Source organism: Ovis aries, chromosome 25 (assembly GCF_016772045.2).
Source record: "Ovis aries strain OAR_USU_Benz2616 breed Rambouillet chromosome 25, ARS-UI_Ramb_v3.0, whole genome shotgun sequence".
Classification (NCBI taxonomy): Eukaryota; Metazoa; Chordata; class Mammalia; order Artiodactyla; family Bovidae; genus Ovis; species Ovis aries.
The window spans coordinates 7,774,472-7,800,399 of record NC_056078.1 but is presented as its reverse complement, the minus strand read 5'-3'; the positions used below and the strand labels follow the sequence as shown (position 1 = coordinate 7,800,399).

The following is a 25,928-nucleotide window of genomic DNA, read 5'->3' as shown; positions in this document are numbered from 1 at the left end:
GCTCAGTAGGTGTAGAGTTTCAGTTTTACAGAGTGAGAAAGCTGTAAAGATCTATTGCCCAACAGTGTAAATTAGCTAACACTATTGAGCTAGGTACTGGAGGGTGGCTACGATGGTAAGTTCAGTGATGTGTGTTTTTTTACTATAATTATAAAAAAATAAAGGACTTAGGAGCCAACTTGAAGTGGCTCTCACTGCCAAAGATAGGACAATCAGAGCATCAAAAAGTATAAAGACCATAACTGATTGAAACACATATAAGTAAAAAGAAAACACTTAAGTTAATGATACTCTTTCAGTTCAGTTCAGTTCAGTCACTCAGTCGTGTCCGACTCTTTGCGACCCCATGAATCGCAGCACGCCAGGCCTCCCTGTTCAAAGGCCCCTAAAACAAAGCAAAACTAAACTCATCGGTTGCTGTTGGATGGGGCAACAATTCTCTACTTTTGAGATTTGACAGCTAAGGAAAAGAATTAAGCTTTTATCCTGCCTTTCCTGAAAGAGTTGCATTTTAGAGTAACCAAATAGCCATAGATGATGCGGGAATATTCTGTTTCTTTAGTTTTAAATAACATTCTCTGACTATTATCAAAAAGTCAAGAAATAGCAACTTTTGGCAAGGACGTGGAGAAAAGAGACCCTGTACACTCTTCCTGGGAATGTAAACTGTTGCAACCACTGGGGAAAACACTATGGAGGCTCCTCAAATATTAAAACTATCCTATGATCCAGCCATTTTACTTCTGGACATTTAATCCACAGAAAATTAAAACACTAACTCTAAAAGATACCTGCACCCTCATGTTTACTGCAGCATTATTTACAGTGGCCAAGATACAGAGACAACCTAAGTGTTCATCAGTGAATGAGCAGAAAAAGAAAATGCCACACAGACACATACACACAAGAATACTATTTAGTGTTAAAAAAAAAAAAAGAATGAAATCTTGTGACAACATGAATGGCCCCTGAGGGCATTATGCTAAGTGAAAAAGTCAGACAAAGACAAATACCATACAGATAAGTAAGGAGAAAAGGAAAGATATACCCATTTGAATGCAGAGTTCCAAAGAATAGCAAGGAGAGATAAGAAAGCCTTCCTCAGTGATCAGTGCAAAGAAATAGAGGAAAACAATAGAATGGGAAAGACTAGAGATCTCTTCAAGAAAATTAGAGATAGCAAGGGAACATTTCATGGAAAGATGAGCTCGATAAAGGACAGAAATGGTATGGACCTACCAGAAGCAGAAGACATTAAGAAGAGGTGGCAGGAATACACAGAAGAACTATACAAAAAGATCTTCACAACCCAGATAATCATGATGCTATGATTACTCACCTAGAGCCAGACATCCTGGAATGTGAAGTCAAGTGGGCCTCATGAAGCATCACTACGAACAAAGCTAGTGAGGTGATGAAATTCCAATTGAGCTATTTCAAATCCTGAAAGATGATGCTGTGGAAGTGCTGTACTCAATATGCCAGCAAATTTGGAAAACTCAGCAGTGGCCACAGCACTGGAAAAGGTCAGTTTTCATTTCAATCCCAAAGAAAGGCAATGCCAAAGAATGCTCAAACTACCACACAACTGTACTCATCTCACACACTAGCAAAGTAATGCTCAAAATTCTCCAAACCAGGCTTCAACAGTACGTGAATCGTGAACTTCCAGATAATCAAGCTGGTTTTAGAAAAGGCAGAGGAACCAGAGATCAAATTGCCAACATCCGTTGAATTATCAAAAAAGCAAGAGAGTTCCAGAAAAACATCTATTTCTGCTTTATTGACTATGCCAAAGCCTTTGACTGTGTGGATCACCACAGACTTTGGAAAATTCTTCGAGAGATGGAAATGCCAGACCACCTAACCTGCCTCTTGAGAAATCTGTATGCAGGTCAGGAAGCAACAGTTACAACTGGACATGGAACTACAGACTGGTTCCAAATAGGAAAATGAGTACGTCAAGGCTGTATATTGTCACCCTGCTTATTTAGCTTCTATGCAGAGTACATCATGAGAAACACTGGGCTGGATGAAACACAATCTGAAATCAAGATTGCTGGGAGAAATATCAATAACCTCAGATATGCAGATAACACCATCCTTATGGCAGAAAGCAAAGAACTAAAGAGCTTCTTGATGAAAGTGAAAGAGGAGAGTGAATAAGTTGGCTTAAAGCTCAACATCCAGAAAACTAAGATCATGGCATCTAGTCCCATCATTTCGTGGCAAATAGATGGGGAAACAGTGAGAGACTTTATTTTCGGGGATTCCAGAATCACTGCAGATGGTGACTGTAGCCATGAAATTAAAAGATGCTTACTACTTAGAAGGAAAGTTATGACCAACCTACATAGCATATTAAAAAGCAGAGACATTACTTTGCCAACAAAGGTCCGTCTAGTCAAGGCTATGGTTTTTCCAGTAGTCATGTGTGGATGGGAGAGTTGGACTATAAAGAAAGCTGAGCGCTGAAGAATTGATGCTTTTGAACGGTGGTATTGGAGAAGACTCTTGAGAGTCCCTTGGACTGCATGGAGATCCAACCAGTCCATCCCTGAAGGAAGTCAGTCCTGAGTGTTCATTGGAAGGACGATGTTGAAGCTGAAACTCCAATACTTTAGCCACCTGATACGAAGAACTGACTCATTTGAAAAGACCTTGATGATGGGAAAGATTGAAGTCAGGAAGAGAAGGGGACAACAGAGGATGAGATGGTTGGATGGCATCACCGACTCAATGGACATGAGTTTGGATAAACTCCGGTAGTTGGTGATGGGCAGGGAGGCCTGGCATGCTATGGTCCATGGGGTCACAAAGAGTCGGATGTGACTGAGCAACTGAACTGAAATATGATCTCACTTATATATGAACTCTAAAAGTAAAACAAAACACACAAAACAAAAAGCTAAGCTCATTGATACAGAGGACAGATTGGTGGTTGCCTGAAGCATTGAGGGGTGGGGGTGGGAGGAGTTGTGGCAAAATGGGTGAAGGGAGTCAAATAGTATAAACTTCTTGTTATGAAATAAACAAGTTATGGGGATGTGATGTAGAGCATGGTGACTATAGTTAATAATATGCCAAGAGAGTAAATCTTAAAAGTTCTCTAATACAGCATAAAAATTTTGCAAGTATATATGGTGGCAGATGTTTCCTAGACTTATTGTGATGATCATTTTGTAATTTTGAATATACAGATATTGAATCATTATGTTGGATACCTGAAACCAATATAGTGTTATATGTCAATTACACTTCTCTTAGTTTAAAAAAAAGTTGACTGCAAATATACTACTTAGTATATTAGAATATTTTAATTATAACTTCAAGAAATCAGATTCAGTTTAATGTATTTGTCAATTTAAAAAGAGCAGATGGCACATTATTTCTCTTTTAGACATTTTTATACACTGCTAATGTACATTTAAGTTTATACACTACTGATATAAAGAGATGCAGTCTTTCGGAAAGACAGTTTGACTGTATATAACCAAGAACTCTTTAGAAATTGCATACTCTGTTTCAGCAATTTAACTTCTAGGACTTTTTTCTTAGGAAATATTTTCTTAGATTATTTTCTTAGGAAATACTTTAGGATATGTGCTTGACCAGAAGGATTATGCCTGAAAGTGAGCTTCATGAGTGCAGGAGCCAGTTCATTGCTAATAACAGTGCCTGGCACTTCAAGCAAATATTTAGCCATAAGGTAGTCCTCACATCATTTTTTAAAGTAGCTAAAATTTAGAATCAACCTAAATGTACAATACTGGGTTTGAGTAAATTGTCCTATATTGTAGTCATTAAAAATGATACTGTAGGTATATATATTATGGGGAATTCTTTTTATTTTAAAGTGATATACAAATAAGGAGGAAAACATATACCTTTCCAGATATGCTATAGTGATATATTGTGGTTGATTTTGGTTTATTCTATTTGCCTCATCAATTACTTCTGATTTTCCACCCACAACAACATTACTTGTGTTCACAAAGAACTATTTATACTGTTTAGAAAAAGTTGCATGCCAGGATCATGATGTCTTCTATATTGAGATGTGACTTTTTATCTATTCTATTGATATAAAAATGTTTTTACTTTTTAACAAAGTTTTTAGGATTATGAAAGCTTCAAAAATGAAATTAATGTGTTTGCTAATTGCTAATTTTAATATCCCTATGAAATAATTTTCCTCCAAAATAGATATATCCACCCTGGCTCAGCAGACCTGGTTTGGCATACTGAAATGTGAGCAAATCTTGACATTGATCTAGTTGTTGCCCCAGATGTTGAAAATCCAGGTGGCTCCATCCCGGTGCCAGACCAGAGGGCACCTCAGCCAGAGGAGCATGTCCATCTTTGTTGGATCTTGTTCTCTTGCTCTTTCATGGGCCACACAGACATGCTGCTTGACTCTAGCTTTTAAAAGTGGAAATTCATCCAGTTTTCTTGCCTCCCTGATACAGTGTAAACACCAGCACAGACCTACACATGCTTATACACGTTCTCTCCACCAAACATATAGCGTCACTCACTATCATGAATTAGATAAAATGTTTATTTCATACTTGCACTCCACATCTCAACATAGTCATTGTGAGCATGTGTTGTTTCTTTTCAGTTTTCACTAACCTCATAGTTACATAACATCTCCTCATGATCATACTCCTAGCCAAACTGCCCTTCACTCTTCATTGCCTAACTGGGTGTAGGGTCAGGAAATGGGGACAGAAACTTCCAGGGAATCTTCTGCCATGGGCAGCTTCAGTTACGATTTGAGGAAGTAGAGGAACCAGGGAGAGGAGGGAGACATTCCTCATGGTTACTTATAAGTCAAAAATTCATAATACTGATATGCATCTGTTTAGAAAAATTCTGTCTTCACAGTTTATGGAATTATAATTGTGAATGGTGACTGTTAGTGGTGAAGCAACATGTGTAAGCACTAAACCAAGGGCCAAGTGTCTTGTTGATCACTTATTTACTTGTAAACATCTGAGGCAACTTAGTCCTGACATTATTAACATACTTCCAATGCTTTCCATCATCTCTTCCTTTATAGAAATCTCTCCAAGCCCATAGCTGTGCAGTATAAAGAAAAAGAAGACCGTTATGTGGACACATACAAGGTAGGTTCAGTTTTCCCTTGTGTATTTTGAAAAGTTAAAACTGGATTTTTGGTTTTTGGACTTGTGTTTTACCTAATTTTCAATGTATAGTATTGATTTTTCTGTTTCCCACTTCCATGTGCAACTGACAGGCAACTGGAAATCATTATGTGATTTTAAATACTCTTTTCTGTCTTAATTCTCTGAAAACACTTTGGCCCCCCCCAAAATAAATACACTTATTGTTGTATAAATTGGAAGCTCATAATCCATTGTTACATTCAAATGTATGAAATAACTATATTCCTTATAAAAATCACAAAAATGTCCAGGGACCTGTTTATATTCCCTAGTGTTATATATAATAATATCAATATATTTGTCATTTACCATAACCCCTTGTTATTCATCTCAGCAAATTGTGCACAGGTTTGTTAACAAAAAATACTGGATTTTAAAGTTTAAAATAGAAGTTAATTATCTATTTCTGTGAAATTAATGTTAATGGAATCCTGTTGGAAATTCAAAAACACTCATTAGGCATATGTTGTATTCTTCACACAGTAATAGAATAGGAGCAGTTGAAGCAGTTTTCTCATATTCACCATGTTATCTTATGTCAAAATTTCAGAAAGATCCCTCCAGGAATCTTACAGCTGTCACTGCTTGATTCTTGTGTAGCTAAAAATGGGGCAGTGCTATGGAAATCAAAAAGAAATGACTCCAGAATATTCACTGTCACCTGACTTTATTAGAGATAGAAACTACGGGAGATGAGAATAGTGACAGATATTAACACTTTGGTTGAGCTTCTTACTTTATGATGGGAAGATAAGAGTAGTTGAAGGATCACCAAATTCTTTTTTATTTCTGTGTAAGTCTACTGCAAAACAGCAATAAAATGTTATATTAAAGAATTTCAATAATGTGATACAGTTTTTACATTTCTCTTGCATTTCCTCTGTGAGAGAAGCATTTCTCTAAAGAACATAGCATTACGTCTTGAAACCCTCTTAAAATGCGGACATCTCTGGTGAAAGTGGCCGTTCTTATTTGTTGATCAGTTTAAACATTTTGAGCCATTAGTGGGGAACCAGAGGGCTGAGAACTAACATGCAGAACAGGTGGGTTTTCTATGAGGGACTAAGAGGGTAAATGTGCAGATGGTGAGATGCTTCTCGAGTGGTCAGCCCTCACTGGGACACCAAGGAGGAGGCCCCCAGACACTCCAGAAGGCTGAGGGCAAGCTATGGAGGGTGGCACCTAAGGGGCAGTAGAGAAGGATGGCAAAGAAGATGAGTGAGGCTTCTGCAGCCCTACGTGGAGCTCACTGTCACCAATCTGGTCCCCGTGTCCTTCAGTACCTGGAGGAGGAGTACCGCAAAGGAGCCCGGGAAGACGACCCTATGCCCCCGGTGCAGCCCTACCACTATGGCTCCCACTACTCCAACAGCGGCACTGTGCTCCACTTCCTGGTCAGAATGCCTCCTTTCACAAAGATGTTTCTAGCTTATCAAGGTAAGGATGGTTTTCTAACTGCCCCAAAAGTCAGATTGGTCATCAGGGGAAAACCAGTTTGCTGACATCCTGAGAATGTATTAAAACTAACCAAACCATAGGAAAAAGAATTCTGCTTAGTCTCTGAACAAAAGTCTCTTTAAGATACCTGCTGGGACTTCCCTGGTGGTCCAGTGACTAAGACTCTGCCCTCCTAATGCGGGAGGCCTGGGTTCAATCCCTGGTCAGGGAACTAACTAGATCCCACGTGCCTCAACTAAAAGATTCTGCATACCACAATGAAGATCGAAGATCCCACGTGCAGTCCAGTAACTTTAATTTTTTAAAAGAGAAACCTGCAGTAAGCCAAATCGTCTCAATAATGTCTCAGATTTCACCTCAAATTGAACTTTCCTACATTTATAAAAATGCAGTTCACTTTTTAAAAGTTAAGATGTCATTCACATAGGAAGAACTTTACCCTCCCTTTTAAAGTTATGAATTCACTTTTTTAAAATGTTCAACTTAATGATTTCAGATAACCTGTTATCTTTGGCCCCTAAAGGGGAATTCTAAGTTGTTATCAGTGAGTGGCTATTAGGAGACCTGCACTGCCACCTTCACCATAGTAACTACCTAGGGAGTAATCTTCAGTGGCAGCCCACACACCTGAAGATGGCTTCGATACAGGTGAATTTTTTGCTTTGTATGCAAGTAGGTTTCTAGTGAGAACAGTGATTTCTAGTGAGAAATCCTGTCAGTTTCTAGTGAGTCAGTGGTACTAGCCCTGTAGTTGTTCCTCCTGGAACAGAATCCTTTGTGGAATCATTATCCATTCAATTACTCGACTCTTCTTGAACTTCTTTATATATTTACACTCATATGTATGCAGCCTCTTGGAGGAATAAATTTTGTGTTCTGTAGACCACTTGGTCTGTGAAAGAGGCTTTCTTGTATTTGTCCCTCTTCTGTTTATCAGTACACAAAGCAAATGTTGCATATGACAGTTCTCCAAATATTTGAATATTACTACCCTGTCCTCCTCCTCCTCACACTCTTGTTTATCCCTAGGCTAATTATCCTTAGTTAAGAGCCTCCTATATACAAGGTCTGCTGCAAGGAATGCAGAAATAAATAAGACAGTTTTGTACTTATTTAAGCGATGTTTCCTCTGGTTTCCAAACCTGTTGCTGTTCCGTTCATCTTTCTGGATGTGTTCTGATTTGTGAATGCTGTTATTAAAAAGTAGCAGTCAGAATAAAAAAGGTTATTTCAGGAATTCCCTGGCAGTCCTAGTGGTTAGGACTCCACACTTTGACTGCTGAGGGCACAGATTCAGTCCCTGGTCAGAGGCTAAGATCATGCAAGTCAGGTGGTACAGCCAAAATAATAATAATAATAAAAATGAAAGAATATTTCAGATGTGGTTTGGGACAACGGCAGTATATAACAGAACTGTTATTGCCCTTCAATTTTTTTCGTGTCGTCCAAGAATCTATTAATATAAAACTCTCAATCAACTATAATGCTAGGTTTTCCTCACTGTATATTTAAGAATGATTTTTTAAAAAGACAACAGGGACTAGCTCAGTCCCCATTCTCTTCTTCTGCTTAATTTAAAAAGATTTGTGATGGCATTTTAGTTTATTTCTGCTGTGCTGCTGCTGCTAAGTCGCTTCAGTCGTGTCCGACTCTGTGACCAGGGTTCTCGCTTTGGCACTGTTGTCATTCTGAGCTACATAGTTCTCAATGGAGACTGCCCTGTGTGCTATGGGTCACTTAGCAGCATCCCTGGCCTTGACCTACTAGATGCCCATGGCATCCTTCACCAGCCATGAGAACCAAAAATGTCCCCCGGGGAGCAAAAGTGCTGAGTTAACAACTGCCGCTTGAGTTCATGCATGTTCTAGGTTATAGTGTAGTATTACTTATTTAAAAAGTTAAGAAACTACAGAGAAAATATTCAAACAGAAGCTTCAGTGTGTTTCTCCGTTTCCACAGTTCTGTAGGCTCTGTGTATTGTGATTCCACCGTAGCCTCACGTAGCCTCACAGAATTGCCTTTGATTTTTCTGGATTCCATTTAGATTAATAACTTTTTATCCTGAGTGAGTTAGTATTTTTTTAAGTGGCCCTCCCTAATTTCTGAGAGAAAAAAACAAAACAAAAAATTTACAAACCTCATTTCATCACAGATTTTATTTAGAAAGTGAAAGTGAAATCACTCAGTCATGTCCAACTCTTTGGGACCCCATGGACTGTAGCCTACCATTCTCCATCTGTGGGATTCTCCAGGCAAGAATACTGGAGTGGGTTTCCATTTCCTTCTCCAGGAGATCTTCCCAACCCAGGGATTGAACCTGGGTCTCCCGCATTGCAGGCAGACGCCTTACCATCTGAGCCACCAGGGAACCTCCAGATTTTATTTAGTGCCCAGCCAATTCTAACTAATTCAGCTGAATAGAGGAGAAAGTAGTAAAAGTGATAGAAAACGTTGCTTGGCAAAGCAAGTCAGGCTTGGGGAAGATTTAGCATATTTTTAAAAAAATTGTGCCTTGCTTGATGCTGAAATTAGTCTCTAACAGTCTCCAGGTGAAAAGTTATGTTCAAATTCTGACAGGTTGAGGGGAGTTTTAGGTGGTACACGTGGTGCCTAAGAAGAATCCACACTGCTGATGTTTTCAAGAGCTGGAGTTTAGATACCATTTCATATTCTAGGCTAGAAAGTGTGTTAACTGTTGACAGAAAAGACAGAATTGAAACTCAGTCCTTGATTGTCAATAGTCTACACAAGGAAAGCTTAACAAAAGAGTAACTATTAGTTTATTTTCATTCATAAGGAATTTTACTCATTTAGCTAAGAGTTAGAACATTTAAGAGCAGTGCCCCTGTCACCCCAGAAAGAGAAAAGAAAAGAGAGAAGAAAAATAGTCTTACTGATTAGAGGTAAAGGAATAATTCTGCTTCTTGATGGGGTAAAAACTATTTTTACCTACTTGAACTTTAATTTTCCTTCCATATTTATTCATTCAATAAATAAATAATTATCTAGTTCCTAGAATGTGCTTGGTATGGTTGATATCCCAGGTATCTGTTTTTATGGAACTTTCATTCTTCTTGGGCAGATAGATATTTAATATTAATTAAACAAGTGATAAAAATTTATCTAGTTACACGTGAAAGCGTAATACAGTTTAAAAATAATACAGTCTCAAATTATATACAATAATATTTATTTTCAGGAACACAAATAACCTCTTTTACATTATGGACAAATAAAATCATTTTAATATTTTTGAAGTATTGAAAGTAAATTAATTACTACAAGTTTCAAATGGAATCAAGTCTTTGTGTCTTAAGTGTGTTATTTGTATTTCTTTTTAGATCAAAGTTTTGACATTCCAGACAGAACTTTTCATTCTACAAATACAACTTGGCGCCTCTCATCTTTTGAGTCCATGACCGATGTGAAAGAACTTATCCCAGAGTTTTTCTATCTTCCAGAATTCTTAGTTAACCGTGAAGGTACGGCCATAAATCATTTCTAATTTAAATTTCTTAGAGTTTGTACTTACTTTATAATTTTCCAAAAATAAAAATAGCTTTTGTAGGTTCTAAAATTTGAGTCCCCAAATAAGAGAAATGCCTTTACTTACTAGATATATTATTTTATTTCCAAGTGAGCTTGAGGATATTAAATATTAACTACTAAAAGCATTTGTAAACATGTATATTTTAATTTTGTTACAGAAATTGTCATGAATTTATTAAAGAACTACCTAAATTAACCAAATGTCAATGATTTTATGAGTAATGACTAAGTTAGAAGTAAAACACTCTGACTAGAGTTACTGAATAATGAAAAGTGACACTAGAAAATAAAATCAGATTTTCTGTGATGCCAGTGACCAACAGTCTCAGCTAATCATACCTGTTCTTTAATGTAAGATCAGTTAATCCTTTATAAGGTGTCTTCTTTCATTACTTAATTTCATATTTTTATGTGACATTTAGGAATATGTGAAATTGAGAATTATATCTTTAGAGAAGTTAAAGTGTTGGCCAATTACTTCAGAATTTTTTACTGTATTAACTGGCTTCTCTGGAGTTATTTAGATAATCAGTAATAAATCTGTGCTGCTAATTACTTAGAGCATGTTTCATAGTGTTGCCCAAGTAAGAACTGCCTCAGTGAAATATCAACACCCTAAGTTTGGGGCACCTGCCTGGTGGTTCCTGCCTCAGTCAGTCTGCTGCTTGTCTCCCTGTCCGTGGTTCCTTATATGTATGTTCCCATTATCTATAGCTGTAGAACAGGTAACTCCAGTACTTAGTGACTCAAAACATTAAATACATCACCCATGATAGTTTTTGCAGGTCAGAAATTCAGGAGCAGCTCAGCCAGGTGGTTTTTGTGGTTTTGGCTCAGGGTCTCTTGTACGGCTACATTCAGATCGGCTGCAGCAGGAACATCCAGGGAAACAGAACAGCATCAGGCTGGCGGGCTGCTCCTTCTTTAGTGTCTGTAGTTTTCCGTGTGGTTTCTCCACATGGACTGTTGTGGACTTCTTGCAGCATGCAGCCTCGGACATCCTAGTTGGCAACTCTGGGCTCCTAACACGAGTGTCCCAAGAGAGAGGAGCAGAGGCTGCATGGCCTTTTCCAGCCTAGCCTTGGAGGCCACAGCATGGCCTTCAAGTGCATTCTGCTTGGGAGGTAGTCACGAGGACCTGCCCACATTCAGAAGGAAGGAGCATAGACTTTGCCACTTAATAGGGGAGTAGTGAGATTCCAGAAAAGCATGCACAGGAACAAGTGTTGTTATAGCCATTTTTGGAAGAGATAACTTGCCATAGCATACATCCTGCCATTTCCTATGAGCGTTCCTGTAGGCCTTTCATTGTACCTCCAGGTACCCGCTCTGGGTGGAGTGTCTACCCCTCTGATATGTCCAGAGCCCCAGAAAGTTAGGAATGATTTGAGTTCATCGAGCCCCCTGCTGCTCACCCCTCTCCTGCTCAACCCTTACATGCCTCATCACTACTGTTCGATCAGTTCAATCAGTGAATCTCTGCTGCCTCCCTTGAAGCTGCCACACAGAGTCTGGAGGTGCTCAGCCAGTCCATTTTAACACTGTCACCCTGCAGCTGTCAGAGGACTGCTGGGCTTTTTGAGGTGACCCTCACCCACCCCTTGTTAATTTTATATAAGCTCTTGGTTTATATTTCATATCATATCATATCATTTCCAGGTACTTCCAAAATTAGTGAAGATCCTTCCAGTCGTTTTCATAAGATCAAAAAGCAGTCAGACAGCAACTTACTTTCATATGGAGCATAATCAGCTTTTAAGAGGCTCTTTTAAATTTGTGTTCTGCTATGATGATCAGATTTTCTTTCCATAAAAAGTAGCGCAAAAAATTTCTGTTCAAAGGTAACATTTCCTTTAGGATAATTTTTTTTAATTTTTTATTTAGTTTTCTAAACTGGAATATAATTGCTTTACAATGTTGTGTTAGTGTCTGCTGTACAACATGAATCAGTTATATGTATACATACGTATATCCCTTCCCTCTCTAGGCTCCCTCCTACTCCCCCCGGACAATTTTTTTAAAGAAACACTTCTGAGATTTTTGTTTGCACTAGCAGTCTAATGAGACAATTAGGTAACACCGAGTTTACATCACAGAACAACCCTCCTAATATGTTAGTGTAATTTTGTTGTCTATGGGAATGCTTAGTGGAGATGAAATCAAAACAGACCTATAGATTTACCATAAAATAAATAGACTAAGTTCATTCTTGGAATGTATATACTTTGTTGAGTTTTTTAAATTGCAGAATGCTAACATTTACCACACAAGTAGCCTTAAATTTATTATGTATTAACACCAATAATTCTGAAATACTTATACAAAAGCCTTCACTTTATTTTAATCAAAATTACAATTGAGATGTTTTCACACTTGGTGCATTTGAAGGTTTGATAAGTGAAGTATTAGAATTAGCAGGTAGTGATTTTCTGCTTCTTTTCAATATGATATGAAGTGGTGGATGAGTAAATTTGAAAGATTTCAGATTCAGTTAGGATAGATAGTGTTAATCCATGCAGCTCTGTGAGTAGTAAGTCAGCAGGTGAGCAACAGTGTTACTATCCTCTGGGTGCTCCTTTTCCTGGTTATAACACACGATAGCTATTTCTGTGAACTCTTCAGGTCTGCTCAGTGGGCCAAAGGAAGCATGATCTGGAGATAAACATTGATATTAATCTTTTCTTTCAGGTTTCGATTTTGGTGTGCGTCAGAACGGTGAGCGGGTTAATCACGTCAACCTCCCTCCTTGGGCACGTAACGATCCCCGTCTTTTTATCCTCATTCATCGACAGGCTCTAGAGTCTGACTACGTGTCCCAGAACATCTGTCAGTGGATTGACTTGGTATTCGGGTATAAACAAAAAGGGAAGGCCTCTGTCCAAGCCATCAATGTTTTTCATCCTGCTGTAAGTGACTCTTAAAACTGTGCATTTATATAAGGTAGAACCTGAACATTTAAAAGTTAGGCTGTTTCTTTACAATACTCAAGTTATCAAAGAGAATAATTGACAAAGACACTGAACTTGCCCAAGAATTTTTCAGGTTTATGTTTTGCCTCTTTAAGAATTAACTTAGATACTCTCTGTCAGAGATTCCCTAAGACCACTTCCAGGTTGGCTGAGGACTCAAGAACTCAGCATACAGTTGTACTTACAGTGAAGGGTACAAAGCAAAAGCAGCAAAGGAAAAAGATACATGGGGCAGAGCTGGAGGAAACCAGGCACCAGCTTCCAAGAGACTTATCCCAGTGAGTCACAGAGAACTCACTCCGTTCCTCCAGCAACAAACTGACAGAATTAGGGCTGCAGTGCCAGGGTTTTTATTGAGGACTGGTCATGTAGACACCCTCTCTCATACGTCCAGAAGTTCTGGGCCTTCAGAAGGAAACCAGGTGTTCGGGATATACCACATTGTCCAGCTTGGGTGCAGTGAACCACTTTTATCAGGTAAAAAAGGTAGAAACTCCTGAAATCCATGTTTCCAGACAGGGCCAAGAACAAGCCTTCCAGACACACCTTCCCGAGGAGAGCAGTTCAGGCCTGCTGTGTAACTCTTTTCTGTACATCATTCTATATACATGAAATGGCATCCCCTTTCCTTATTGTACAAACAATATTTGTGCCTTGTTAGAATAATATCTAAGATACAGACTACAAAAGGAAGAAATTTTAAGATCAACTTTGATATCATCATCTAAAGATAAATATCTAAACCACTTTCTTCTTCCTACACATATCACTTCATTATATAATGATTTTATTTCTGTAATATTATCTTTTAAAAAATAATTTCATTTATTTCTTTATGGCAGTGCTGGGTCTTCGCTGCTGTGCAGGCCTTTCTCCAATCATGGAGCGTGGGGGCTACTCTCTAGTTTCTGTGTGCAGGCTTCTCACTGCCGTGGCTTCTCTTGTTGCAGAGCACGGGCTCTAGAGGATGCAGGCTTCGGCAGTTGTGGTGCACAGGCTTAGTTGCGCCACAGCATTTGGGATCTTCCCGGATCAGGGATCAAACCCTTGTCTTCTGCATTGGCAGGCAGATTCTTTACCACTGACCCACCAGGGAAACCCCCATTTATATAATAATATTAATGCTACTTATTATTCCAAAGTATGGATATCTGGTAATTTATTTAACTAGTCCCCTATTCTTGGATATTTTGTTAGTGTTTTTCTACTACTAAAATTAATATTCCTCTGATTATTTCTTTATGTACCACTTTACTTCTTTGAGGTAAATTCCCAGAAGTCTAATTGTTACACTTTAATGTATATTTTTCAGTGTTGTTAGATAGTCTACATTTTTAAATTTTTTAATCTGTCCTATTCAGGAAGCTTTTATTTCCCCAGGCTCTGGGGATGCAAAGGTGAATAAGATTCACACAGGGAGGGAAGATATATGAGTGTCCAGTAAGCAAATGAAAAAAAGCTGGCATCTTTAGTCATCACGGCTTTCCTGTGGCTCTGCAATAAAGGATCCGCCTGCCAATGCAAGAGATGCAGGCTTGATCCCTGGGTCAGGAAGATCCCCTGGAGAAGGAAATGGCAACCCTTTCCAGTGTTCTTGCCTGGGAAATCCCATGGACAGAGGAGCCTGGTGGGCTACCGTCCATTGGGTCGCAAAAGAGGCAGACATGACTTAGTGACTAAACAATAATAATATCATTAGTCATCAGGGAAATGCACATTAGAGCCACAGTGAGTTACCACTTTATATTATTGAGAATGACTCTAAATAAAAGACTAACAATTCCAGGTGTTGAATAAATGGAATACTGCTCAACAATAAAGAGGAAGCATTTTATGCTGACTGAAAGAAACCTGAGGCACCCTGTATGAATCCATTCCATTTTCCTGAAATTCTAGAACAAGGAAGATTAATCTCCTAGTGGTAGAAATCAGAACAATGGTTGCCTCCAGGGAGTAGGGTATTGACTGCCTGAAGAACATCAGGGAACTTTCTGGGTGATAGAAATGCTCTGTACCTTGATTTTCATGATGGTTCCATCAGATGGTACTTTAAAAATCTGTAGTGTTTTATTATTGTGTATAAAATATACCTCTGTAGAAGTATATATGTAAGCTTTAAAGGTTTTAAAGACTGAGGTATAATTTTTAAGCTTCATATTTGATCTAAAATGTAACTTTAAAAGCAGTTAAGAGCTTCCCTGGTGGTCCAGTGGCTAAGACTCTGCACTCCAAATGCAGGGGGCCTGGGTTTGATCCCTGGACAGAGAACTAGATCCCATATGCTGCAACTAAGACCCAGCACAGCCAAATAAAAATATAAGCAATTAAGTTCATTTTGTTGTACAGCAGAAACTAACATAACCTTGTAAAGCAATTATACTCCAATACAAATTAAAAGCAATTAAGAATTTGGACATGAACCTTAGTATACTCTGTGCCTATAATAGTGGCACAAATTTTCAATTATTCTCATTTAAAATTCACATTAAAAGTATAGACATGCTGAAATATGCCATTTAATTCTCATCTTACTAGATTTTTCATTAATTCTTTGGGGCTTTATAAAGGATAGAGTTTGTACCATTGTTGTAGAAATTTTATATACAGTTAATTTTTTCGCCACACCTCATGGCATGTGGCATCTTAGTTCCCCAACCAGGGATGGAACCCTTGGCCCCTGCGTTGGAGGCATGAGTCCTAACCACTGGCCCATCAGGGATGCCCTGTCTTAGAAGCTTAATAAAACTCAATTCGTGGGACAAAAGGAAGTGTAGCATTTAAGTGCACAGTCTCTGAATCCAGGATTGAGTTCACATCCTCATTCTGTGACTCTGCTACTTGCTGTATGACCTGCAGTGTCACGTTAACCTCTCTATACTTTTGTGCAGATTCTTAAAATGTGAACAGTAATACCAACCTCATAAATAAGAAAATGCCTACAGGGTAATGCCTGACATCCAATTAAGTATAAATGTTAACTTTATAAAAAGGAACATAAAAATGCATTTTGATCTTAATTCATCATTCACTAGTATATGGGGTTCACTAGAAACTGATACACAGAAGGTAAAGAAGTACTGTTTTAAAGTAAATTTTAAGAGCTCTGGCTATAAGGTTATTCTGATCTCCGTTTGAATTTTTGAGTCTATTAAATTAGACAGCCGTAAAGAATAAGCCTGCTTAGATAAGCATTCATAATAGCTACTGGAGCCCTGTGGTGGTGGGAGTGTGGTGGGCAAGGGGGGGAGATGCTGACGATTCTGAAGAACCTGTGAAACTTTATTTTGGCATTTATAGAAATGTTATTTGTAGATATGAAAATGGAATTTGCTTCCTGATTAAATGCTGAAAGTTAAATTATACAAGCAGGATACACAAACATGACAGATCTGTACCCAGCTTTAAAAATATGCACCTCACTTTAAAAAAATGCACCTCACTCTCCGTCTGACTCTAACACTAAGAACAAAAGTGTAAAAACACCCTTTACATTCAAGAGGTTGCAGTTCTCACTGCTACTCTTTCAGATTCTCTTTTAGTTTTCATTAGAACCTAAATAATACTATCTTAAGCTACCTGGCAGCATTGTATCTCAGTTTCATTTTTGCCTTTTCCTATATATCGCTTTGGACAAGTGACTTTTTCAACAATGTAGTATTACACATGAAGTCTTTTTTAAAAGATATATGTACCAACATTGGGTGGGAAAGAAAAGGACAGTGGCATGGCAAATCCTGAATTTTTACTCCCTTTCTAGACTGATTACTGCCCTAGCCCGCCTTTCTCTTTAGCTTCATGTCCTGAGAAAGGTGACAGCATGGAGGACACCAGTCACAGGGAGTACTACTGTGTGCTGACCTTTCTGCGGTGTTTTGGTTAAAGATGGAACATATTGACTGTTTCTCAGCCAGTCTTCTGCCCCTTGCTCAGGAGGTTAAGCTGTCCTTCTCCTCCACTGACAACCTCACCGAGTTGTCTGGGGAGGCTGAAAGAATATACATCACGTTACAGTCTTCTCACTGCCAGGTTCTTGTCAGGTTCAGCAGTATATGTGGAAACCTCAAAAGCAAACACACAGAGAGGGAATCGGAATTAAATGAATCCTCTCCAAGGATGGTTGTGTTGCCCTTGAGCTTACAAGATGGAAACCACAAAGAATTTGCTTGGGTTTCAGCGTTACTGGTGTTTAGACTCTTGATTCTTCAACCCAGACAAGAGAAGAGACATAGACATACAAAAATCTAGGTTCCTTACTAATGTCTCTGTATGTAAGAAAACATATCTCAATAATTGATATTTGTAGACATCTTCAAGATGCGGGGGATGTGATATGAGTTAGCAACACAAAGTCATCCTGTGATACCAGCCATTGTGTCTTGAGAGGAATCCGACTCTTTCTTTGAGCATATTCACACAAAGAACAAAAGGGTATTTGAATATCACACAATTTCAGGCAGACACAGGTGGCTTTGAACTTTGAGTTCTCATTCTTATGAATTGAGAAGGTTGGAGTGGGGCAGGATCCTCTAGTTTTCTTCAGGCTCCGTGTCGTCATATCCTTGAATTCTGTTATCTCTTTTGATTTTGTGGACCACCTGAAATGATGTTGACTCAGTTTTCTGACCAGTGTCTGACAGACAGCCACAGAAAAAATAGATCCACTTACTAATTGCCTGCAGAAGCTATTTTGGATCAACTTAATTGAAAAATTTGTTTATTTTTTTTAATGAGTTCTTACTAAAAGACAAGACCAAAGAAAAACCTCATTTTGTTTTTCTTTTTTCTTTCAATTTGAAGTATAATTGGCATACATTATATTAATTTCCAGTATATACCATACTGATTCAGTTATTTGTGAAATGATCTCCACAATAAGTCTAGTTAACATCCACCCCCTACTTAGTTACAAAAATTTTTTTCTTGTGATGAAGACTTTAAAGATTTACTCTCTTAGCAACTTTTCAAATGTGCAATAGTGTTGTTGATTGTAGTTATCATGCTGCACATTACATCTCCATGACTTACTTGTTGTATAACTGGAAATTTGTACCTTGTGGGCCCCCTTAACTCCTTTTGCCCAACCCCCACCTTTGGTAACTACCAGTCCTATGAGCTTGGTCTTTTGTTTAGATTCCACATATAAATGAAATCATACTTACTTGTTTGGTATTTTCCTTGGTGATGTACAGGGAGGCCTGGTGTGCTGCAATTCATGGGATCGCAAAGAATCAGACACGACTGAGCGACTGAACTGACTGACTGTCTGACTTATATCACTTAGCATAATGCCTTTAAGTTCCATCCATGTTGTAACAAGATTTCATTCTTTTTTATGACTGAGTAATATTTAGTTGCATATATTTACTACATCTTCTTTATCCATTCCATGTATACATGCTTAAGTTGCTTCCATATCTTGGCTATTATAAATAAGGCTGTAATGAACATAGGGGTACATACATCTTTTCAAATTAATGTTGTTTAAATGCCCAGAGGGCTTCCTTTGTGGCTCAGCTGGTAAAGAATCTGCCTGCAGTGTGGGAGACCTGGGTCCAACCCCTGGGTTGGGAAGATCCCCTGGAGAAGGGAAAGGCTACCCACTCCAATATTCTGGCCTGGAGAATTCTATGGACTGTATGGTGTTGCAAAGAGTCGGACACAACTGAGCAACTTTCACTTTCACTTTCAAATGCCCAGAAGTGGAAATGCTGATCATATGATAGTTCAATTTTTAATTTTTTGAGGCACCTCCATACCGTTTTCCATCCTGGCTGCATCAATTTACATTCCCACCAGCAGTGCACAGGGCTTCCTTTACTCCACATCCTTGCCAACATTTACTGTCTCTTGTCTTTTTTATACTATCCATTCTAACAAGTGTGAGATGATACTTCATTGTGGTTTTGATTTGCATTTTCCTGATGATTAGTGATGCTGAGAATATTTTCTTGTACCTCTTGGCTATCTGTATGTCTTTTTCAGAAAAGTATTCAGGTCGTCTGCCCCTTTTTAATTAGATCTTTGGTTTTTTTGCTGTTGAGTTGTATGAGTTGTTTCTATGTTTTGGATATTAACCCTTTATCAGTACATAATTTGTAAACAATTTCTCTCCTTCAGTAGGCTGTCTTCATTTTATTGATGGTTTCCTTTTGCTGTGCAGATAAATGAAGTCTTACATGACATTCTCTTAAATTAGAAATTAATTTTATAAAACTACCTAATTAACACCAGTCAAGACAAACATTATTTTTGTTTCATCCATTCAGAAGCATTGATGATTCCTATTCTGATCTCTTTGAGACTATTAATGATTATCACCCTGTTCAAAAACATTTTAAAATCCTTTCCATTCGAAATTTGAGAAAGGAAATCCTTTCCACTGTCCATTGCCTAGAGAATAAAACAAGTTGTTTCCCCTTTGGTATTATCACCAAGTCTTGCTTTTTGCATTCCTCTCATTCTCTTTTTCTCTTCAGACATATTTTGGAATGGATGTCTCTGCAGTTGAAGATCCAGTTCAAAGACGAGCACTAGAAACCATGATAAAAACCTACGGCCAGACCCCTCGTCAGCTGTTCCAGTCAGCCCATGCGAGCAGACCTGGCTCCAAGCTCAACATCGAAGGGGAGCTTCCTGCCGCCGTGGGGTTGTTAGTGCAGTTTGCTTTCAGGGAAACCAGAGAACAGGTCAAGGAAATTACCTATCCGGTATGTCATATGGATTTTAATAGGATTCAGGAAAATATGGCTCAACTCCTGAGACATCAGACCTTCTGCCAAGCTTTAGAGGCCGGGAATTGAGTACCATGGTCCCAGCCTGAAGGTGTGCACCAGCCAGTGAATGCAGATGCCCGCATTACTAGTTCTGTGTGTAGAAGATGCTGCGTTAGTGATAAGAAGAGAGTGCTCTGGGAGCTCAGGTCAGATTGTGACCTCCCTGAGGGTTATTATGGGAAAAGCCCCGCCAGGCAGTGACATAACAGGCATTGCAAATGAGAGGGAAGGAACCAGTGCATACATGCCTAGCATGGTCCTGGCTGTCAGCTTCCACCAGAAGTAATGACCAGAAGTGTAAATGTTTGAGTTTACAATTAAAGGGAAAATCTTACATGATTTTTTGGCCCCTCCAGATTGTCATGATAAGAAGTATTGCCTCTTAAAGTAGGAATTAAGTATTAATTTAATACTTAATTTATATTCTGAAATAGAAAAATAAAGCAAGCAAGCAATCCTTAAGAGTAAAATGGATTCTAATCCTCAGCTAAATTCTTCATTATTAAAGCAGCTTAAGGTGGGAGCCTGTGAGTTGTAAAGTGTTAAAGAGGTTTGCAGAAGGGAATCATAGAAAATGAAAAGAAAAGGAAAAGAGGTTGTAAGATAAAGCAGAAAAAAAAAAAAAGATAAAGCAGAGATCTCAGATTGCAGTCATCTGTGCTCCACTTTAAGAGGAAATGGTTTTTAGAGACCTTGTTTTGACAACTGTTTCTTATTATAAAGTTACTTAAATACACTGAGTGTAGAACACTAAATGTAAACTCTTTATGCTCATAGCTCATGTATATCAAGTTTGCATATGTTTGAATGTTAAACGCAAGCAGAGCTTCTATAACTAGTAAGATCGAAATTGTAAAAGATCAATATGATAGACAGTATTATTTTGCTGAACCCAGATCACTCATGTTGTTTTCCATAGTTGAAAGCTGTGTTTTTTGTTTTATGTTAACTTGCCAGTGTAACTCATGATTTTGAAGCCTTACAGATCATTTTAGTCATTATCATTACCAGGGTCATTATTTTTAACTAGAATCTATTATTTTAACATGTCAAAATAATTTAACAGTACAGCCCTGAAAAGTAATAAATACCATTTCATTGGCCACTATACGTATTGCTCATTAGCTAATTAAAGTTGGTGCATATGCAGGACCTGAGCAGGATGTCTGTTTGTAATAGGAACGGATACTGAACTGCCTCCTTCCCACCTCAGGACTTTCACACTGGCTGTTCCCTCCACCTGGCATGCCCTGTCCCCGGAGAGAGCCCTGGTGTGCTTTTATTTCACTCAGGTGTCTGCTTGCCTCAGAGACTCTTTCCCAACCCCTCATCTAACTAGCAACTCTCTTTCTCAGTCCTCTCCGCCTCCTTAGACTTTGTTCATAGCACTTGTACCACCTATGGAAGTATGTGTTCCTCATCTGTCTTGTTTATCACTGTATCTCACCACCAGAACACATATTTCCATAAGTGATTCTATATTTACTACCATTTTTTAAATGTACTTTTTACTTTTCTTGGTTTTAGAGTCCTTTGTCATGGATAAAAGGCTTGAAATGGGGGGAGTATGTTGGTTCCCCAAGTGCTCCAGTTCCTGTGGTCTGCTTCAGCCAGCCCCACGGAGAAAGATTTGGTTGTCTCCAGGCTCTGCCTACTAGAGCAATATGTGGTTTGTCCCGAAATTTCTGTCTTCTGATGACATACAGCAAAGAACAAGGTAAAATAAAACATGAAAAGCATCCTAGGTCTATGTTTCAAGAGATTTGAATGTTTCCCCTCATCTGTGCTGCTATTTTGTTTCATTTCTGAGTTTTCTGAGTCCTTGGTGAAAAACCAGACTCAAATTTGTGTTCATTTAATGCAAAGTAGGAATTAAAACATACTACATGAAAAAAATGAGAACTAAAGACAGTGTCATTTGAAATGAGAGGAAGAATTGAAGGAGACAAGAATAAACAAATGTCTCACAAGGTGAAAACATTATCAATTTTATAGAAATATACACTGTGGGGTTCTTGAATCCCAGAATAGACGACTTACTTGACCAGCAGTTCAGTACCTCAGAAGAGACAATCATGACAGTAAAACAAAATGAGGAAATCACGATAGCCTTGAAAATAGGTTTTAAAAATACATATGTCTGGAAAGCAGTCTTTTTCTCACCTCCCTGCACTGACTCACTAAAAGCAACACATGGGGAAGTGCTGTCAGTAGAGGCCCTCTTGATATTTCTAAATGTCACCTATACCCTGGAAAACTAGTGACATTTTCCATTCAAGCAATTCCTCAGCCCTTCCAAATTAATCATTTTACTTAATGTGAAAGAACTCTCCCTACTTCCTAGGCCTGGGCTTTAAGCACTAAAATGAATGACTGAGGGCACCCATCTGTGCCTGTCAGGAGTATGCAGATTTGCCTGGAAGCCAGAGTGTGGGCCTGACGCCTCTTGGTGTTGGTTCTGTGCGCTGTGCTCCTCCAGTCCTCACGGCCCCGCCCGCCACTGGAGCACCCGTGCCCCAGCATCAGCCACTTCAAGGAATTTAGTGTGCTGGCTGCACCACAGTTCTTTTAAACTCACTCTCCCTTCTGTCGTGAGATGAATGATTGCCTTTATAGTTGCCAGTAATAAAAGAAGCCACATACCGTTTTATCAAAGTTTAGTGAACTAAGAGGGGAAGGTAAATCTGTTTAATCATCATTGTAATGTCAGTAGTTTATTCTTACTAGTATGTTGCAGTCAGCTATGAGATGCGTCACAAGTAGTTTACTACCAGTAACACTTAGAGGACCGAAATGTGTGAATAATTTGCCTTTAAGAAATTAATTAGAGTGGATTGAAGTTTATCTCTATTGATCAGAGAAAGGGGCTGGTATTATTACTTAGCATGGTGGGACTTAAATATGTCCAATATAATGGCTAACCTACCTTATTTGTGCCACTACAGTCGCAAGTCATAGCTGTGTTCATTCAGATTACACTTTATTTCCTCATAGAATGTAAGTGGGATTTGGCAGACTCTAGGTGTGTCCAGGAAGTGGTAACATACAAGTTATGGCCATGAGCTCGCGTGGCACAGTGCCTGAATTTGCACCCTAGTTCTGCTGCGTAATACCTGTGTATTTTTGTGTAATTTTGAGAAAATTACTTATGCTTCTCGAGTCCTGGCTTTTAATCTATGAAATGGGAATAATAAAAGGACTGACTTCACAGGGTAATTCACTATAATTATTAAATGAAATAATATAAGGAATGGTTAACACCTGACTCTGGTGTGCTTAATAAATAAATGTCCGTCAGACTATGAACACTCTGGAGCCAGGGACTCTGAGCATTCACTGCCGTACTCAGTGCAGAACCATCCACAGGGGCATTTCCTAGTGACTAAGAGGGCAGCTGGCAGATGGGAGGTCATGTGTGTGGAGCACTGTTATATTAAATAACTGCCCTCTAGTTACGCATGTATAATACAGTGTAGCAACTAAACTGCCATGGTTTAATGATCTTTAGCTCAGTACAGGCCAATTACTTGAGAACTAACAATGCCTCAAAATTGTCTGAGGTGCTTTTTTCCCAAGTATACTCAGTTGGTTTACTGAGTATACCATTGGAGACACACCAAATTAGAATCTCTGGGGCTTGAGTCTAAATCTGCACATGCTGCAAAAGTCATTTTTTTGCAAACTCTTATTTAAGATCTACTATTCTAATAGGAAAGAAGAAGTTTATTTTTCCTTTAAAAAAAACATGGTGCATCTTGTGTTGCTGGAATGAGAAACCTGGGACAGTTATTGCGTTCTTACCACATGCCAGGATTTGTAGTAAAATCTGGGAAGTCCTGAGGCTTATCTAGAGAGGAGCATATATGTAGCAAGGCTATCCTAATTTCTGTATTGCAAAACTGATATCCACATTTGGAATTATACTCAACAAAGCAAAAAGAAATCTGTGAACTACATTGTTAATGTGCTCTTGATTCATTAAACAAATATTTATTTGTTTTATTGCTTTATATTATGTTATACTGTGCTATGTTTTATGCTATATATTATGCTGAGTACTCACATTCTATATATTATAGATACAGCTATATACTAAGTGAGGTACTCACATTCTCCTTAAGGAACTCAAAGCTTCTTAGTTGTACAGGCAGTACCAGCTACCTACAGCTTTCATGCTGCATTAGCCCTAGTCAGTGTGCCAACAAGGCGTAGATTATGAGAAACACTGGAAAAGGATGTCAGAATGTCCAGATCTTTATCCCAGAAGGACGTAGTATTATGTCGAGAGTAGAACAAGAGAAGAACAGAACCTCATTATATGAACTTCCCCCATACAAAATCTTTGCAGTTGCAGGATTAGATGATTCTTCTCAGGATTGCTTCTGCTCCAGCAATGGTCCGTCTCCAGCATTAGTAGTTCTCCATATTGATTTTTCAGTATGGGGTATCTAGAAAATTATTTAAATGTTATCTAGTTCATGTTTATTATTAGAAGAAAAAGCATCACAGAACATAAATAGAGGAAGCTTAATTATCATTGTCTTTTATAAAAATTTCTCAACAGAAATTTTATTTCTAAGTCAAATAAATCCCTACCAAAATAACACAGGTGAAAAAGAATACAGTTCCAACCTTAGAATCCTATTAGCCTTAAAGAAATGAAACTAACATAAATAGGTCCATCTTATGGCTATAAAGATGATTTTGCATTGGAATGACCATGTTCTGCTATGTGAACTTCAGGCCTTAAAGGCCAGAATGGTCTTTAACCTGCCATTTCAGTGGGCTGTCCAATGATAACTGATCAGTGGCGACTAATACTTTTATTTCTCTTTCTTGAGGTGTGAGAAGCATGAACAGTACTGACATTCAGTGGTCAGCCATCCTGAGCTGGGGATATGCTGATAACATTTTAAGGTTGAAGAGTAAACAAAGCGAGCCTCCAATAAACTTTATACAAAGTTCACAGCAATATCAGGTAAACATTTTTATGAAGTACTTTATAATAATAATTAAACATAATGCTTTAGAAGGGAGTCAGGCTGATGACAGCTAGTATTTAATATCCTGTAGTTAGTCGAGAAGCTGATGACGCTAGACGTATGCCTTGTTTACAGTGCTGACAGCCTTCCTAACTGCTGCTGTACTGACTATGTCCCCAAAGTTTGTTCTCTACCCCAGCAGTCCCCAGCCTTTTTGGCACCAGGGATTGGTTTCACAGAAGACTCTTGTTCCACAGAGAAGGGAATAGGGGGATGGTTTCAGGATGATTCTCCTAAGGAGCCCACAACCTAGATCCCTTGCATATGTAGTTCACAGTAGCATTTGTGTTCCTATGAGAATCAAGTGCCACTGATCTGACAAGAGGTGGAGCTCAGGCAGTAATATGAGTGATGGGGAGCGGATGTAAATACAGATGAAGCTTCGCTCACTTGCCAGCCAGTCACCTGCTTCTGTGTGGCCCACTTCCTAACAGGCCATGGACTGCTACTGGTCTGTGGCTCAGGAGTGGGGGACCCCTGCTCTTCCCATCTCTTGTTGAGACTGTATCATAATCTCCTACTCAGCATCAGCTCACAGCAGTGTTGGAACAAAATCACAATTGATTTTTTTCTCAGTGTTAACTTGCCTTTTGTTACTATGTCATTTTTAATAACCAGAGCATCATCTACTGTACCTGACTTTTTTAAGTGGACCGAGAATTCAGGCATCACCGCATGGTAGAAAGAGCCTTGGGCCTTACTAAAGCCCTGCCATCCCTGTGATCTATGTTAGTGTCCAGCTCTGTTACTTACTATGTAGGCTTTCGCAAGTGACTTAACCTTTCCCAGCTTGAGTTTCTTTCCTCCTGCTTAAAACGGGAGTAGTCATACTCCCACTACTCTCTCATAAAACTGTTGTGAAAATGTCTCCAGTGTTTGTGAAAGTATATTGTAAACTATAAAACACCATATACACACACAAACACACACACACAGTACTGCTAC

General features: G+C 38.7%; 1 protein-coding gene across 7 annotated transcripts in view; it reads left to right on the top strand.

Annotated features, from left to right (window-relative positions):
• Window positions 1-25,928, top strand: part of LYST (lysosomal trafficking regulator) — a 165,402-nt gene that overhangs the window by 124,559 nt on the left and 14,915 nt on the right. For all 7 annotated transcript variants that reach the window (XM_060406737.1, XM_060406738.1, XM_042241066.1 and 4 more), the window contains 7 exons: window positions 5,066-5,132; window positions 6,473-6,629; window positions 9,992-10,132; window positions 12,888-13,105; window positions 19,645-19,875; window positions 21,469-21,658; window positions 24,783-24,919. In XM_060406737.1, coding sequence (XP_060262720.1) covers window positions 5,066-5,132; window positions 6,473-6,629; window positions 9,992-10,132; window positions 12,888-13,105; window positions 19,645-19,875; window positions 21,469-21,658; window positions 24,783-24,919 — 1,141 coding nt within the window. The remainder of the gene's footprint in view (window positions 1-5,065; window positions 5,133-6,472; window positions 6,630-9,991; window positions 10,133-12,887; window positions 13,106-19,644; window positions 19,876-21,468; window positions 21,659-24,782; window positions 24,920-25,928) is intronic.